The following is a 14,841-nucleotide window of genomic DNA, read 5'->3' as shown; positions in this document are numbered from 1 at the left end:
TACTTTTCACCTACTACTGTTTTACGTACTATTTTATTCACCTACACTATATAGTAGGAAAGTATGGGATTTCAGATGCAGTCTAAAGCCCTATTCGGACAGGACTAGTTTTCCAGGGGGTCATTAGAGAAATTTGTGTTTCACAGAGGTACTTTGCAATTTTAATTCCTGTCCAAATCTGTCCACAACCTCTGTTCCAGAGCAATTGATCTACTGTTTTTGGCAAACTCAGTGATCCTTTGAGAAAACTAATCCCATCCGAATATGAATTGCCGACAATATTTATTTCACAGTGCATTTCCTTGTGTTTTTTGGCCAACGTAAACTACCATAGACACTCTTACTACTGTGCGCATTTTTTATATGTTTGCCTCCCGGCAATAAATTAAAAAAACAAAAAAACAATAATAAAATCAAGAGCCAAATCACGTAAACTGTTAAGACTGGCTACTGTAATATTAGCGTCAGGTAAGATTAGTAGCCTTCATTTCTGCACTTAATTACATAATGTTTGATTACATATGTGCCTTTATGAAAATTAAACATGGTTTTACTACAGATAAATAAAGGAAAAATAAAATAGTTAAACAAAAATAACCACACATTAACCATGGTTTTGCTATACTAGCCATATAGCCTCACCATGGTATTTGTAGTAAAACTGTGGTTATACTATGGTAATCAATCCAAATGACTATGCAATGCACGCATAAAGAATGCGTGATCTCTGCAATGGCCAGATGTAAAAAACAGACCCTCCCACCTCTGGAATAAACACACGTCAGTCTCGTCCGAATTGGTACATGAAAATCGCAGATGTCAGGTGATAAGAATCGAACCTGAAATGTAGTTTAGAAAACTAGTCTCATCCGAATAGGGCTATAGATATGTATAGACACATGAAGATGCTATACATATCTATAGTTTGCCTCCCGGCAAAGAAAGAGCCAGATCGCGTAAAATGTTAAGACTGGCTACTCACCTTCATTTCTGCACTCAGTTACATAATGTTTTAATTACATATGTACCTTTATGAAAATTGCACTTGATTTTACTACAAATCCAAAAACTAAGGTAACCACAAATTAACCATGGTTTTGCTATACTAACAGCTTAACCATGGCATTTGTAGTAAACCTGTGTTTATACTAATGGTAATCAATCATACTCAATGCATGCATACAGAGCATGTGATCGCTGTAACGCCCAGATGTACAAAACAGACCCACCTCTATAATAAACGCTGTCATTTAGCATTTATCGCCATCATTTAGGTAACAAAACAGGCTGGGCCAGATGGCAGGTAATGCAGTAGTCGGTGCCAAACTGCAGCAATGAAAGCTGTGGAGAAATGTAGAAGTTGGGAAATGAAAGGGGTGGAACCAGAATTAGATGACTGAATAAAATTGTTAAAAAGACAATAGTTTTTTAGAAGTTTTAAATTGGTACTAAAGGGAACTTCAAGAGAAGCAGCATTTTTTGTTTTTGTTTTTTGAATCAAGATTTTTATTAGTGCTGTCAAACGATTAATCGCGATTAATCGCATCCAAATAAAAGTTTTTGTTTACATAATATATGTGTGTGTGCTGTGTATATTTATTATGTTTATATATACATACACTCACATACAGCATATAATTTAGAAATATTTACATGCATATACATTTATATATTTATATTCTTATATTTTATATTATATATAAATATATTTAATATATAAACAACATATTTTTATTTAATATATACATGCATGTATTTGAATTTGTATTTATATGTATATAATAAATATACACAGTACACACACACATTATGTAAACAAAAACTTTTATTTTTAATTTTTATCAAATAAATATAGAACTTTTGTAAATAGCCATCTTTATATATTGAGGGTAAGTACTGACACAAATGCTGGAGGGAATGTGCATGTTATCTCAAGACCATCTTTCTCTGTTTCTCTGGTTTTTATTATTTAATTTGTTTTTCTCCATCTGTTTGTCACTCGTGCATGTGTTTTGTGCTGTGCCCTGTGTGTGTTTGTTAATGTATGTGGTGTGTTGTGGTGTGTATTGTGTAGTCTTTAGATGATCATGTGGACCGCCTCATACAAAACTGCATAACTGGAGCTCGAAAAACCAACAAGGTACTGAGACACAGAATGGGACTCGTCTCTCTGTGAAACCCTCTCAAAGCTTTGGGCTTCTATCCTCTGTTAACCTGCTGTGACCTCACACACATATACACACACACACAAGTCCGTTTCTTTTCTCACATCCCCTAACTCGTCTGGCTCGGCACTGCTCTTCCTCACTAACCGCCAGTGGCACTGAAAACGGTTAACCAATCAGACCGGATTCTGTTTCTGACACCATGTTTAGATCAAGTAATAACTGTGATTAATTCATGTTTTGCCCTCTGAGGAGTTGTGTACATGGTCTCAGCTGCATGTTAGCAAACTTCCTGCTATTGCTGCTGTGTGTGTGGATGTGGTTGGGTGATTATTTTAAAAACAGCAGTGCAGCAGAACAGACTAATGCAAGTGTGTGTATTTGTGTATGTGTGTTGTGTTACAGGTAGAGGCTGATATGGGTTACCCAGGAGGCAAAGCCAAAATCATCCATAAAGAATCTGACATCATCATGGCGTTTGCCATTAACAAGGTAAGGGCATTTCTATCTGTAGTTCTATGTTGAAAGATTGGCTCTGTTAATGGCCTTATGGTTGTGAAGTCAGTTTTCATGGTCAATTAGTTGAATTAGATTGAATACTTTATTGTCATTGCACGTTTGTCCAATGAAATTCAATTAATCGAATAATTGTATAAATAATTGATAAAAACAACAAACCACATGTGGATGACTTCAGATGTTCCAAGTGCTTGTAACTCAACTAAAGTTTAAAAATACTTAATATATTTTAAAACATGGCTCACTGGAATACTTGATTCTGATTGGTCAGTCATGACATTCCTAGGTGTGTTATTCCTTGATAACAACCATCATCATTAGCAACACCAAATAACACACACCGCTCATCTGGGTATTTCAGCCCAGCATTTCTTTCACATCTCTCTAGTTTTATTCAAACACAACTGCTATCATCTTGAGCTTCAATTATCGACTGTATTTACTGTAAGACGAAACTGGAGAACTTTAGTCATATGATGTTGCTAAAAAGAACATTATGTTGTGTATTTGGTATAATGCAATGTGTTTATATGGTTTAAGGTTAAAAACACATTTTCCACATACTGTACATCATTGTTGCTCCTCTATGCCCCGCCTTTCTGAAACGCACCGATTTTTACAAAGCTCATCATTCTAAGAAGCAAGGTGTGCTCTGATTGGCCAGCTATCCAGTGCGTTGTGATTGGCCAAATACCTCAAGCGTGAGACGGAAATGTTACACCTTACGGTATTGTGATGCCGTGTCTCATCGCGATGACACAAAAACAATAAAACCCATTACAAACAAGGCATTTGTTGCATCCAGTGGGGACATAATTACTGATTATAATGACTTATACTGTCTTTTTACGCGATGCGTTGCATCGCGCCACGTAAACATTACCATGTCTGCATTTGTGATCGGAGAAATGACAAACAACGAGCACTACTCTACAATGCTCAAAACTTGCGTTTGAATAGTCAGTGGCAATTTCTTTTAATATGAAAACATACTTACAGGCTGTGAGTCAGAAGCGTCAGACTGTCCTTGCAAAGTTGGAATTGCCCCACTTTATAGAAACAGTCTTTGAGCAGCTGGCAGGCTACTCCACATACTGTGCTACTCCCAGGTCAGGAAATAGTCCTCCGTAAAATGTGATGCACACACTCAAATATTTGGGTTCAACTGTTTTGGAACAGTGTTGTAAATACAACTTAACCACTGATTTCTAGTTGTGTCCTCTTTTGGAAGCCCAAACAAAGTAGTTTCGCTTTCACAACAAAACAATGAATGAGCCTTTTTAGGGGGGTGTGGTCTAGTCTTAACTTTTATAAAGAATATCTTTGGTTTTGAGACTTTAGTCTTTGCAACTTCAGGGTAGAGGTCTGCGCGGGACTGTTTTTTAAGTCCCGCTCCCGCCCGCTCCCGCGAGGTTATATCCCGCACCCACCCGCTCCCGCGATATATTCACTCTTTGTTCACCCGCTGTCCGCTTTGAATAATTTTCTTCCCGACCCGACCGTTCCGCTAAATTTAGATCTCGTTTCCAGAATCACACATTTAAATTTCCTCTACTGAAAGAAAGACAGATAGGCTAACAAATAAAAGTGTAGTCTGCACAAAATTGTATTTGTTATTTTATTCGTCTTGTCAAGAGTCTTTTATTGACAGCAAAATGTTAAACGAATTTTGTGTCTTAAGACACGAAATTGCTTAACATTTTGCTGCCAACACAGTAGGAAAAAAAGTGTCAGAGAAAATAAAATGTACAAAAATTGTATTCCTTATTTTTATTCGTTTTGTCAGGATACAATTCGTTTAACCTTTACAACACAATAGGAACAAGTGTCGCAGAGGGAAACAAAATGTAGGTTGTACAAAACGGCCTATTATAATTTTATTCGTCTTGTCAAAATACTAAATTCGTTTAACATCTTGCTGTAAACACAGTAGCCTAGGAAAAGTGTCATGAAGAAAAAAAAAATAAATAAATAAATTGGACATCTGTCATTTAAAATTATAGGCTAAGCAAAATATAAACAAAACCGAGTTGAGCGTTCTTCAAGGACAGCTCATCCACACTTTGCTCCATCTTTATTCTGCTCTGTCACTCATCGACAACCTGCCTGTTCTGTCTGCGGGCCATATATTCACTGGTAGGCTAGCCTGCTCTGAGCATCGTTATGCACATGCTGCGCACAGACCTCGCAAATAAAACGAAGCACTGGTTCATGTGTGCAGTGCGTGCATAACAGTCCAGTGCAGGCTGTACCGGTGCTTGAATAAAGTGCAGATATGCTGTTCTGAAAAGATGTCGGGAACGGGATATTGTTAGACCGCCCGCTCCCGTTCAAACTGCACCAGAGTTACCGACCGCAACCGCGTTTTATTCGGGAATTTAATCCCGCGTAGCAAGAAATCTGATCGGGTCCCGCGGTTCCCGCGGGACAGCCGCGGGAATGCAGACCTCTACTTCAGGGATGTTATCTATGCACTAACAGCTTGTAACACTCCAAAGAGAAAGGAAAACTTGAAATCGCATCATATGACCCCTTTAAAAGAATGCATGTGTATTAATTGTATATTGCAGTATACAATTGTTTCGTATACTGTAATAGATTTTAGATAATAAACAGGTAAGATCTCAATTTAAACAATTCCTTCTCAAATGACATTTTATGTTCTCATTTATATTTGTGATGAAAAGCTGTGTAATTAGTGACATGACTGTACATTATCGTCTTGTCTGGACTTCATCTAGGCTCAAAGCCTAGATCTATTTAAGCTCAAATCAACTGAAGTATTTATTTTCCTGTGTTTTACAGTTATTTCTGAATGTACTGTTATGTTAAAATGCAACTTAAAATACACACATGTGATTTTTTTTTTTTTTTCTGTCAACAATGCTATTTTAATTTCTACATTCAGCAGTAAACTCTTTATTTCAAAAGAGGAATAAGTGTTTTAATGTCCCATTTAATTTGTGTTTATTTTGTTTTTTTTTCTCTCAGGCTAACACTAATGAAATAGTGCTGGCGTCTACTCATGATGTCCAGGAAGTGGACGTGTCCACGCTGCTCGCAGCTCAGCCTTACACCTGGATCGGAGAGGACTTTGACAAGGAGTCTCGCAGGTTTGTCACCTGTCTGTGTGTGTTTGAATCATTCAGCTCACAGATTTGAAGGGACTGCAATGAACATCTTGTTTTCTCTGTGTAGTTCTGATGATGTGGATTACCGCTCGTCTCACACCAACATCGCCCAAGCCAGTGCCGGTCACTTTGCCCCCCAACAAATGGCAGCGTCATCCTCCATGCCATGGCTGGGCAGCGGACAGACCAGCACGGGTGCCAGTGTGGTATGTTAGTCAGACTGTTTTCTGGGATGTGAATGAAATTAGCAAATACCGTAAACTTGGGAAAAAAATGTAGTGGCTAATTTCTTTACCTTTTTAAAAAAAGAAAATGTATAAAGATTTGTGACATTTGTACATCTGTGGACATCTTTTGTACAGTCGGTCAGATTTTCTTGCTTCCACTGGGGCACAAGATGATTTAGATGATTCTCAAATCATGCTGGATAACATGATCATCAGATTTTCTTCATGCAGCGTCAGTAGTACTGTCATTACAGGAAGAAAAAAAAGAAATTTTCAGATTTATATTTCGTTTTAATTCAGCTTTCTAAAACCCTACTCAAAAACTTTACTCAAATAGTTGTAATGTACAGGATTGTGTTAAAATTAGGGAAAACACAGAAGCATCTCAGATTTTGGACCCCGCTGTACATATGCACACATGCAGGTTCATGATGGTCACATTCCCACAGAGCTGCACCCGCCGATGAAGCACGACTTCTGAGTGTTTTCTTTTGGCTGCTATCAGCAGAACACAAACAGTGAGTCGTGGTCTCAACAGAGCTCTAGATGAGTCTGTATTGAGCTGATAAGAGCGTTTGGAGGTAGCGGAGTAAACCGCAGACAGTCCGAGCGGCCCAAGGTACAGACCTGCGTCATCACATCAACCTCCACTCTTGTTCTCATTCACAGCTGATAAAGATGACACGATGGAGTTGGGGAAGCTACTTTCAAACTAGTTTTCTAAGCTCTACATGCTGCTAATTAATTCAAGTAGTTCAACTTCAGAAAAATTATCGTTTTGAATGTGTAGTTAGCTAACAGAAGATCTGTTCTGGTATCACACGGTAATGATACTGTCAATAATTTGCGTATTTTATGGTACATTTGCAATGAACAATCCAAGCAAATCTTTCACTAAATCATACTATAGAATACTGTAAAATATAAAGAAACTGTAAGAATCTCAGTGTTGTATATGTGTTTGTGAGAACATCTCTCATGTGTTGAACTGTGTGTGTAATTTGTGTCAGATCATGAAGAGGAACCTGAATAACGTGAAGAGAATGACGTCTCATCCCATCTATCAGTACTGTAAGTGTCTCTTTATTTCTTATTTCACACACAAACATTGTAGGTTTTGAAGTAACTCCTATTTGACGTCTTTGTCATATTTTCAGACATGACGGGTGCTCAGGACGGCAGTGTGAGGATGTTTGAGTGGAATCGTCCACAGCAGCTCATCTGTTTCAGACAGGCCGGAAACGCTCGAGTCACACGCCTGTATTTCAACTCACAGGGCAACAAGGTATTGAAGCATTCACTACCAAAATTATTAAACTTCATAACCTAGTGACTTAATATTTTCACTTTAATTAATTTACTTTTATTACTAGACATGCACTACTCTTCAAAGTTTTCAGAAATATTCTTTTCTATTTCAAAGAATCCTGAGAAAAAAAAGAAAAAAAACACAATTTCCACAAAAATATAAAGCACTTTTTCCAATCATATTAAGGCCGTTTCACACTGAGCGCAATGCGAGGCGAATCACACATAGCGTGAAATGATGGATCACCTTCTGCTAATTCACACCTGCATGCTAGGTGGCGCTGACCAACAATGCATTTTTCGTCAGATATGCATCTCGTATATGATCCGCTGCTCAATATACAGCATTAAATTAAGATAAATAATTTTTTTCTACACTAGAAACATACACTATCTATAATGCTTACAAGTCATCTTAAAAAATAAATTGAGCTACAGTTAGCATCAAGCTGCATTTGAAAATGTATGTGATTTATTTATGTTTTGTTTTGCTTAAAACCCACTTTAAACCATCACCATGGTTTTGGTTTAAACCAAATTACAGTGCTTGTAATAACTTCTGATCGAGATCTAAAGTGGATTTTTATTCTATAAGAGGCAGACATGCACTCTTTGAATGTTTTATAATGGATTGAACGTGACACTGGCTTATCATTTGTCATAAACCTGTATTGTTATAAAAATATGAGCTTCATAAAACATACAGAAAATATATCATCATAATCATATGTTTATTTGCTTTCATATTTCATGTATAGAAAAATGTTTCTCTCTTTTTCATACGTAATGGTAGGAGATATTATCCCATGATTGACAGATCTTGAATGAACGCGCTCTGACTCACAACAGTCGTGCACATGGAAGAAAACAGACAGTGCTCTTCAGATCACATTCAGTGTAGAATTAATAGAAATTATATTCTGTATAAAGAACATGAGAAGAAATCTGTTCTCAGAGACCAGTGATAACAAGAACTCAGCATCCTCTTCTCTCTCAGAATACTGTTCTTCGGTGTTTGTTTACACTGGTTTTCAAAACAGCGCCACCACTCTCACCCTTTTGTGCAACAGCAGCTACTCCGGGCACATGATCTAAGCTCAAATCAAATTGGACGGCTTGTTTTATCGTGAAGCGATGGGGGGGAAAAATCGGCACCGTGAATGATCGCGCCTGGTGTAAATAGCCCCATAGAGATCTATTGTTTCGATTTAAAACATTATCGCACTAAACATTCGCGTCAAATTTTCACATTCAGTGTGAAAAGACTAGTGCTCTCAAACGGTTAATCGCATCCAAAATAAAAGTTTTTGTTTACATAATATGTGTGTGTACTGTGTATTTTTTTTAAAGTGTATATATAAATACACATGCATGTATATATTTATTATTTTTTTTTTCAAAATATATGCTGTGTGTGTGTCTTTATATATACATAATAAATATACACAGTATACACATATATTATGTGAACAAAAACTTTTGCTTTGGATGCAATTAATCGCAATTAATCGTTTGACAGCACCAGAAAAGACCAAAAAAAAAAAGGTTTCTTGAGCACCAAATAAGCTTATTAGACACTGACACTGAAGACTGAAGAAATGACTGCTGAAAATTCAGCTTTGTCATCACAGGAATAAATTACATTTCAAAACACAAAATGATTAAAATAGAAATTGTTAATTATCCATTGAAAAGGCTTTTGACCGTTAGTAGCTATTACTTTTGTAGTGTATAATCATTTCCAGGCTCATTTAGTGTCTATTAATGTGCTGTTGACTTCACAGAATAGCGTGAGTACGTCAGTACTGTGTTATTTGTTGTCTGTGGTGTTATGTAATACGTCCAGTACAGCAGCACATCTGTTCAGGGAAGGTCATCCTGTTGTGTCTTCTGTCCTTTATATGAATCATTATGCAATATGCAGCTAAAAATATTGTCTGTGCCGTTAAATATCTTCATTCTTTCCGTCTGTCTGCAGTGTGGTGTTGCAGATGGCGAGGGCTTTTTGAGCCTCTGGCAAGTCAATCAGACCTCCTCAAACCCCAAACCGTATTTGGTAAGAGCTTTGTCTTGGTACTGCACAAGCCTTACATTACTGACAGCCACAAACTGCCCTCATAGTGTGACTGAATTAAAGCACGTGGCATCTGCAAACAAATAATACTAGAACTTTTATTGAAACTAACTTCACTATTAAATATGTCACCATATAATATGAAATATGTCACCATATAATATGAAATAAGCATCTCTGTGTGTCTGTCTCAGAGCTGGCAGTGTCACAGTAAAAGCTGCTGTGATTTCGCCTTCATTACATCCTCCAGTCTGATCGCCACAGCAGGACAGTCCAATGACGGCAGGTCAGTTAAATGATTTTCTGCCATATAGAAACAGACTGTATACAACATTTTTAAGGAAATATTTCACTTTCTTCCACAGGAATGTTTGTTTATGGGACACTCTGGTCTCTCCAAGTAACTCAATGATACACGGTATGTCCACAGGCTCTTGAGGGAAAATGTTTTTAAAATATTTTGAATAAGTGATTTTATTTTCAATATTATTTTTTAAAAAATGTCGTAAAAAGGTTGTATTCTGGTATTTCTCTGTATCCAGCGTTTCAGTGCCATGAGAACGGTGCAACCGTTCTTCAGTATGCTCCTAAACAGCAGCTAATCATCACTGGTGGCCGGAAGGGATTCGTCTGTATTTTTGACATCCGTCAGAGACAGCTGCTTCACACATTCCAGGCACATGATTCGGCCATCAAAGCGCTGGCCATGGATTCCACTGAAGATGTCTTTGTCACCGGCTCAGCCGAAGGGAACATGAAGGTATATTCCTCTAAAGTGACACAATTCATCTTAAACATCTCCTGTTACTGTTATGTGGATATTTAGGCCAAAAGCATAAAAAGCAGTCACATTAAATAAGCTTTATTTTATTTTATTTTTTATTTAGCATTGATAACTCCAAAAAAAGAAATAATTAGACTGAATTTAAATTATTGCCAAACGACAGAATTTTTTTTTTTTTCTCATCAAGTCAGTGTTGAGATCTCCTCCTCCTCAGCAGCTGCCATCTTCACTAGCATGTGTGAAAACTACAAAAAGCAAGCAATAGTCTACCTTTTATCTTCAACATTTTGTGATGTTTTGTCCGTGGCTCATTATCAATAGATTCTCAAAATTTGTCCCTAATTACTTGTTAAATGTGCGTATTAAATAGTAATAATGCGCACTCACCTTTTTCATGGATAAAAAAAAAATAAATATCAGCTTTTACATTTTTGTTGTTGATGTCCAAGGCTGTGTTTAGTTAGATTGTCAAATGTCACTTGATGATAATACTGGAAAGATGTGTAAAAAAAAAAAATGGCAGACAACCTGAATAAAATTTAGAAATTACAACACCTCTAAGTTTAAAAAGAATGTTACATTAACAGCATATGAATGTTCTTGTCAGTCTGAACAGATATATTAACCAGTTTATTAAAATAAAAATGTTTACAACATACAGTGAGGGACAAAATTATTTGATCCCCTGCTGATTTTGTACGTTTGCCCTCTGACAAAGAAATGATCAGTCTATCATTTTAATGGTAGGTTTATTTGAACAGTGAGAGACAGAATAACAACAAAAAATCCAGAAAAACGCATTTCAAAAAAGTTATGAATTGATTTGCATTTTAATGAGTGAAATAAGTATTTGATCCCCTATCAATCAGCAAGATTTCTGGCTCCCAGGTGTCTTTTATACAGGTAAGGAGCTGAGATTAGGAGCACTCTCTTAAAGGGAGTTACCTGTATAAAAGACACCTGTCCACAGAAGCAATCAATCAATCAGATTCCAAACTCTCCACCATGGCCAAGACCAGCTGTCCAAGGATGTCAGGGACAAGATTGTAGACCTACACAAGGCTGGAATGGGCTACAAGACTATCGCCAAGCAGCTTGGTGAGAAGGTGACAACAGTTGGTGCGATTATTCGCAAATGGAAGAAACACAAAATAACTGTCAATCTCCCTCGGACTGGGGCTCCATGCAAGATCTCACCTCGTGGAGTTTCAGTGATCATGAGAACGGTGATGAATCAGCCCAGAACTACACGGGAGGATCTCGTCAATGATCTCAAGGCAGCTGGGACCATAGTCACCAAGAAAACAATTGGTAACGCACTACGCCGTGACTGAAATCCTGCAGCGCCCGCAAGGTCTCCCTGCTCAAGAAAGCCGTGTGCAGCCCGTCAGAAGTTTGCCAATGATTCAGAGGAAAACTGGGTGAAAGTGTTGTAGTCAGATGAGACCAAAATCGAGCTCTTTGGCATCAACTCAACTCGCTGTGTTTGAAGGAGGAGGAATGCTGCCTATGACCCCAAGAACACCATCCCCACTGTCAAACATGGAGGTGGAAACATGCTTTGGGCGGGGGGACAGGACAACTGCACCGCATCAAAGGGACGATGGGCGGGGCCATGTACCGTCAGGGCCAGGGCGTTGAAAATGGGTCATGGATGGGTATTCCAGCATGACAATGACCCAAAACACATGGCCAAGGCAACAAAGGAGTGGCTCAAGAAGAAGCACATTAAGGTCCTGGAGTGGCCGCCAGTCTCCAGACCTTAATTCCATAGAAAATCTGTGGAGGGACCTGAAGGTTCGAGTTGCCAAACGTCAGCCTTGAAATCTTAATGACTTGGAGAGGATCTGCAAAGAGGAACGGGACAAAATCCCTCCTGAGATGTGTGCAAACCTGTTGACCAACTAGTACAACAAGAAACGTCTGACCTCTGTGATTGCCAACAAGGGTTTTGCAACCAAGTACTAAGTCATGTGTTTTGCGAAGGGGTCAAATACTTATTTCACTCATTAAAATGCAAATCAATTTATAACTTTTTTGAAATGCGTTTTTCTGGATTTTTTTTGTTATTCTGTCTCTCACTGCTCAAATAAACCTATGGTTAAAATTATAGACTGATCATTTCTTTGTCAGTGGGCAAACGTACAAAATCAGCAGGGGATCACATGTAAGTAGTATTCATGCCTAAACAAAATAAATCTCATTTCTTTTTACTTATAAACAATTTTGATAATGTTTTGAACTGCCTCTTTCTCCAGCATAAAATACAATTTTATTTTATTTTTTCAGTGGGCTATAACAGTATTTAAAGAGCATGGTGGTCAATGGCAGATGTTATGGTAGTGTACATAATACACTTTAATGATAGCATTTGAGAAAGCTTTCAAAATATTTAAAAATATACATTTTTAAAAAATGCACACAATATTTTACTGTATTCACAAAAATAATGCAAGTCTGCTAGTTTTTGCAACTGACACAAGGCAGTTCACTGCTGTTGTAACAGCTTATACAATAATCTCAAATAGGTAAAAATGTGTCAGTCAATCAACCTGGCTAATATATCTATCTATAACTAATATTTAATGATGCACTTAAATTTCAACAATCAAAAATATTCGGCAAAAAAATGGATTATGGGCTTAAGCCATAACATCGATTCCCAGGGAAAGCAAGAGCTGATAAAATGTAAAAACTGTAACTTGAATGCAATGTAAGTCGCTTTGGATAAAAGCGTCTGCTAAATGCATAAATGTAAATGTAAATGTAAATAACAGTGGTGATATATAATTAGCGCTTCTCCAATGGCATGTTTTTACTGTGTCAGTGTTTATTCCGAGTACACAATGTGAATAACCTATAAAATGTTTTTTATTTGATATTTCAGTAACAAATGAATACATCATTAAAAAAAATTGTATAAAAACCATACTGCAATTGTAATTTAAATTTTTTACGTTTTTTATTTGAATGTTGCTTATTAAATACATTTCTGTGCATTATTTCTAATAATTGTATTCCTGTTCTGGTTCAGGTCTGGAAGTTGGCGGGTCACGGTCTCATGCACTCCTTCAGCACCGAGCACGCTAAACAGTCCATATTCCGAAACATCGGCGCCGGCGTGATGCAAATCGAAACCTGCCCAGGCAATCGGATCTTCACCTGCGGAGCTGACGGGACCCTGAAAATGAGGGTCCTTCCAGACCGCTGCAACATTCCGGCCAGTATATTCCAGATCCTCTAACACTGGAGCGGCTGTAGAACACTAAAGCTTTCATCGGCACCTCCGCTGTGTTTCCTTAGCTGTGAATCGTAAACCGGTAACAAATATCTCGCGCTGAAGAATATCTTTACCACCCCGCCCCACAAAAGACGTTGGAAATCATGCACGAGGTCCCTTGATTCTAACGATCAACTACTGTCATTTCTGGAGACGAATCCAGATAACGTGTTGGTAGGAAAGCTGTATGCATGAGCTGTGTGAGTCATCGCACTCCATTCCCAGGTTATTGGTCGTGCTCTGTAAAAGTGCTCAAAGCTCCATTTTTAAGTGTGTATGTGTGTGTCTTCATTTTGTGCCCATTTTAGCATCTAAAATACCAGCACTGTGCTTCTGCTATCAGTGTAAGTCCAGTTGTTGGATTTTGTTTTTACTGTACGTTTTCTCCTTGGCTGCTAATGTATTTGCGGAGTGTAAAATGGCACAGTACCCTGGCGGCCCGGCGGTTCGCCGCGGCCCCAGAGACACACCCCTTCCCTTCCACATGCACACGCTGCTGTTGACATGCTTGTTTCCGTAGCAGCCAAACAGCTAAACATTCCACGCAAGACGATGATGCTTGCTCCGGGAAATGACGTGTTTGACCTTTTCATCTCTCGAGCCCTGAAATTCTCACTTTGAACAGAAAACGTTTAGTTTTTGCACAAAATATTACTTCCTTTGTTTGCTCGTTTACTCGTTTTTGTTTCGTTTGTTCTTTTACGAAGTCTTGTATTTATATTTAACTTTAGGAATGTAAGGTATGTTTTAGATGTCTGGGACAAAGTGCAACACTGAATAGGTTTGTGTTTTATTTATTTACATATTTATTTTTTCATGTTTTATCTATTCTGAATATTTGCACTCAGATCTGGAGGAACAATAACACTCTTACGTTACAAGTGATAAAAGCTCTATTAGAGGAAACTGTTGTTTACTAATGAATGTCTGGCTGTGTGTGGCCGAGTAGTAAAAAGTGGAAATAGTTTTAAATGAATAAATATATAAATATATATAAATATAAAAATGAATTACGACAATAGCTTGTACAAACACAATAATGCTTTTAGTTTATTTTTGATTTTATCATAACTGCTGGAATAGTCGTATATTTGGTTTGATGTACATGTGGTATTTATTAAAATCATATTTCTGTCTGATTTGCTGGGCACCATGTCAACTGTACGTATTTTAAATGTTGAACCGATGGTCTGATGTGTATTTATTGAACAGCCTGATCTGTCTGCGTGTGTGAAAATGCAAACCCCAAAAACACTGGTTGGTATTTCTGAAGGAACAGGTAGTTCTGTCATGGTCAAAGTTTTACCTTTGTAAGTTGAATAAATTCTTTTTATTTGAATTAAGTCATTTCAT

At 37.6% G+C, this 14,841-nt stretch overlaps 1 protein-coding gene across 1 annotated transcript in view; it reads left to right on the top strand.

Annotated features, from left to right (window-relative positions):
• The window catches only part of dmxl2 (Dmx-like 2), a 73,157-nt gene extending 58,330 nt beyond the window's left edge, over positions 1 to 14,827 (top strand). Inside the window, 11 exon segments of the mRNA XM_058752081.1 lie at positions 2,075 to 2,140; positions 2,571 to 2,657; positions 5,676 to 5,797; positions 5,883 to 6,021; positions 7,053 to 7,113; positions 7,200 to 7,327; positions 9,329 to 9,406; positions 9,619 to 9,710; positions 9,790 to 9,842; positions 9,967 to 10,184; positions 13,243 to 14,827. Of these exon segments, the coding sequence (XP_058608064.1) occupies positions 2,075 to 2,140; positions 2,571 to 2,657; positions 5,676 to 5,797; positions 5,883 to 6,021; positions 7,053 to 7,113; positions 7,200 to 7,327; positions 9,329 to 9,406; positions 9,619 to 9,710; positions 9,790 to 9,842; positions 9,967 to 10,184; positions 13,243 to 13,452 (1,254 nt within the window). The 3' untranslated portion in view covers positions 13,453 to 14,827.
• The last annotated feature ends 14 nt before the right edge of the window (positions 14,828 to 14,841 follow it).

Source organism: Onychostoma macrolepis, chromosome 18 (assembly GCF_012432095.1).
Source record: "Onychostoma macrolepis isolate SWU-2019 chromosome 18, ASM1243209v1, whole genome shotgun sequence".
NCBI classification, from domain to species: Eukaryota; Metazoa; Chordata; class Actinopteri; order Cypriniformes; family Cyprinidae; genus Onychostoma; species Onychostoma macrolepis.
The sequence above is the reverse complement of the archived record's forward strand: the minus strand, read 5'-3'. Positions and strand labels throughout refer to the sequence as shown.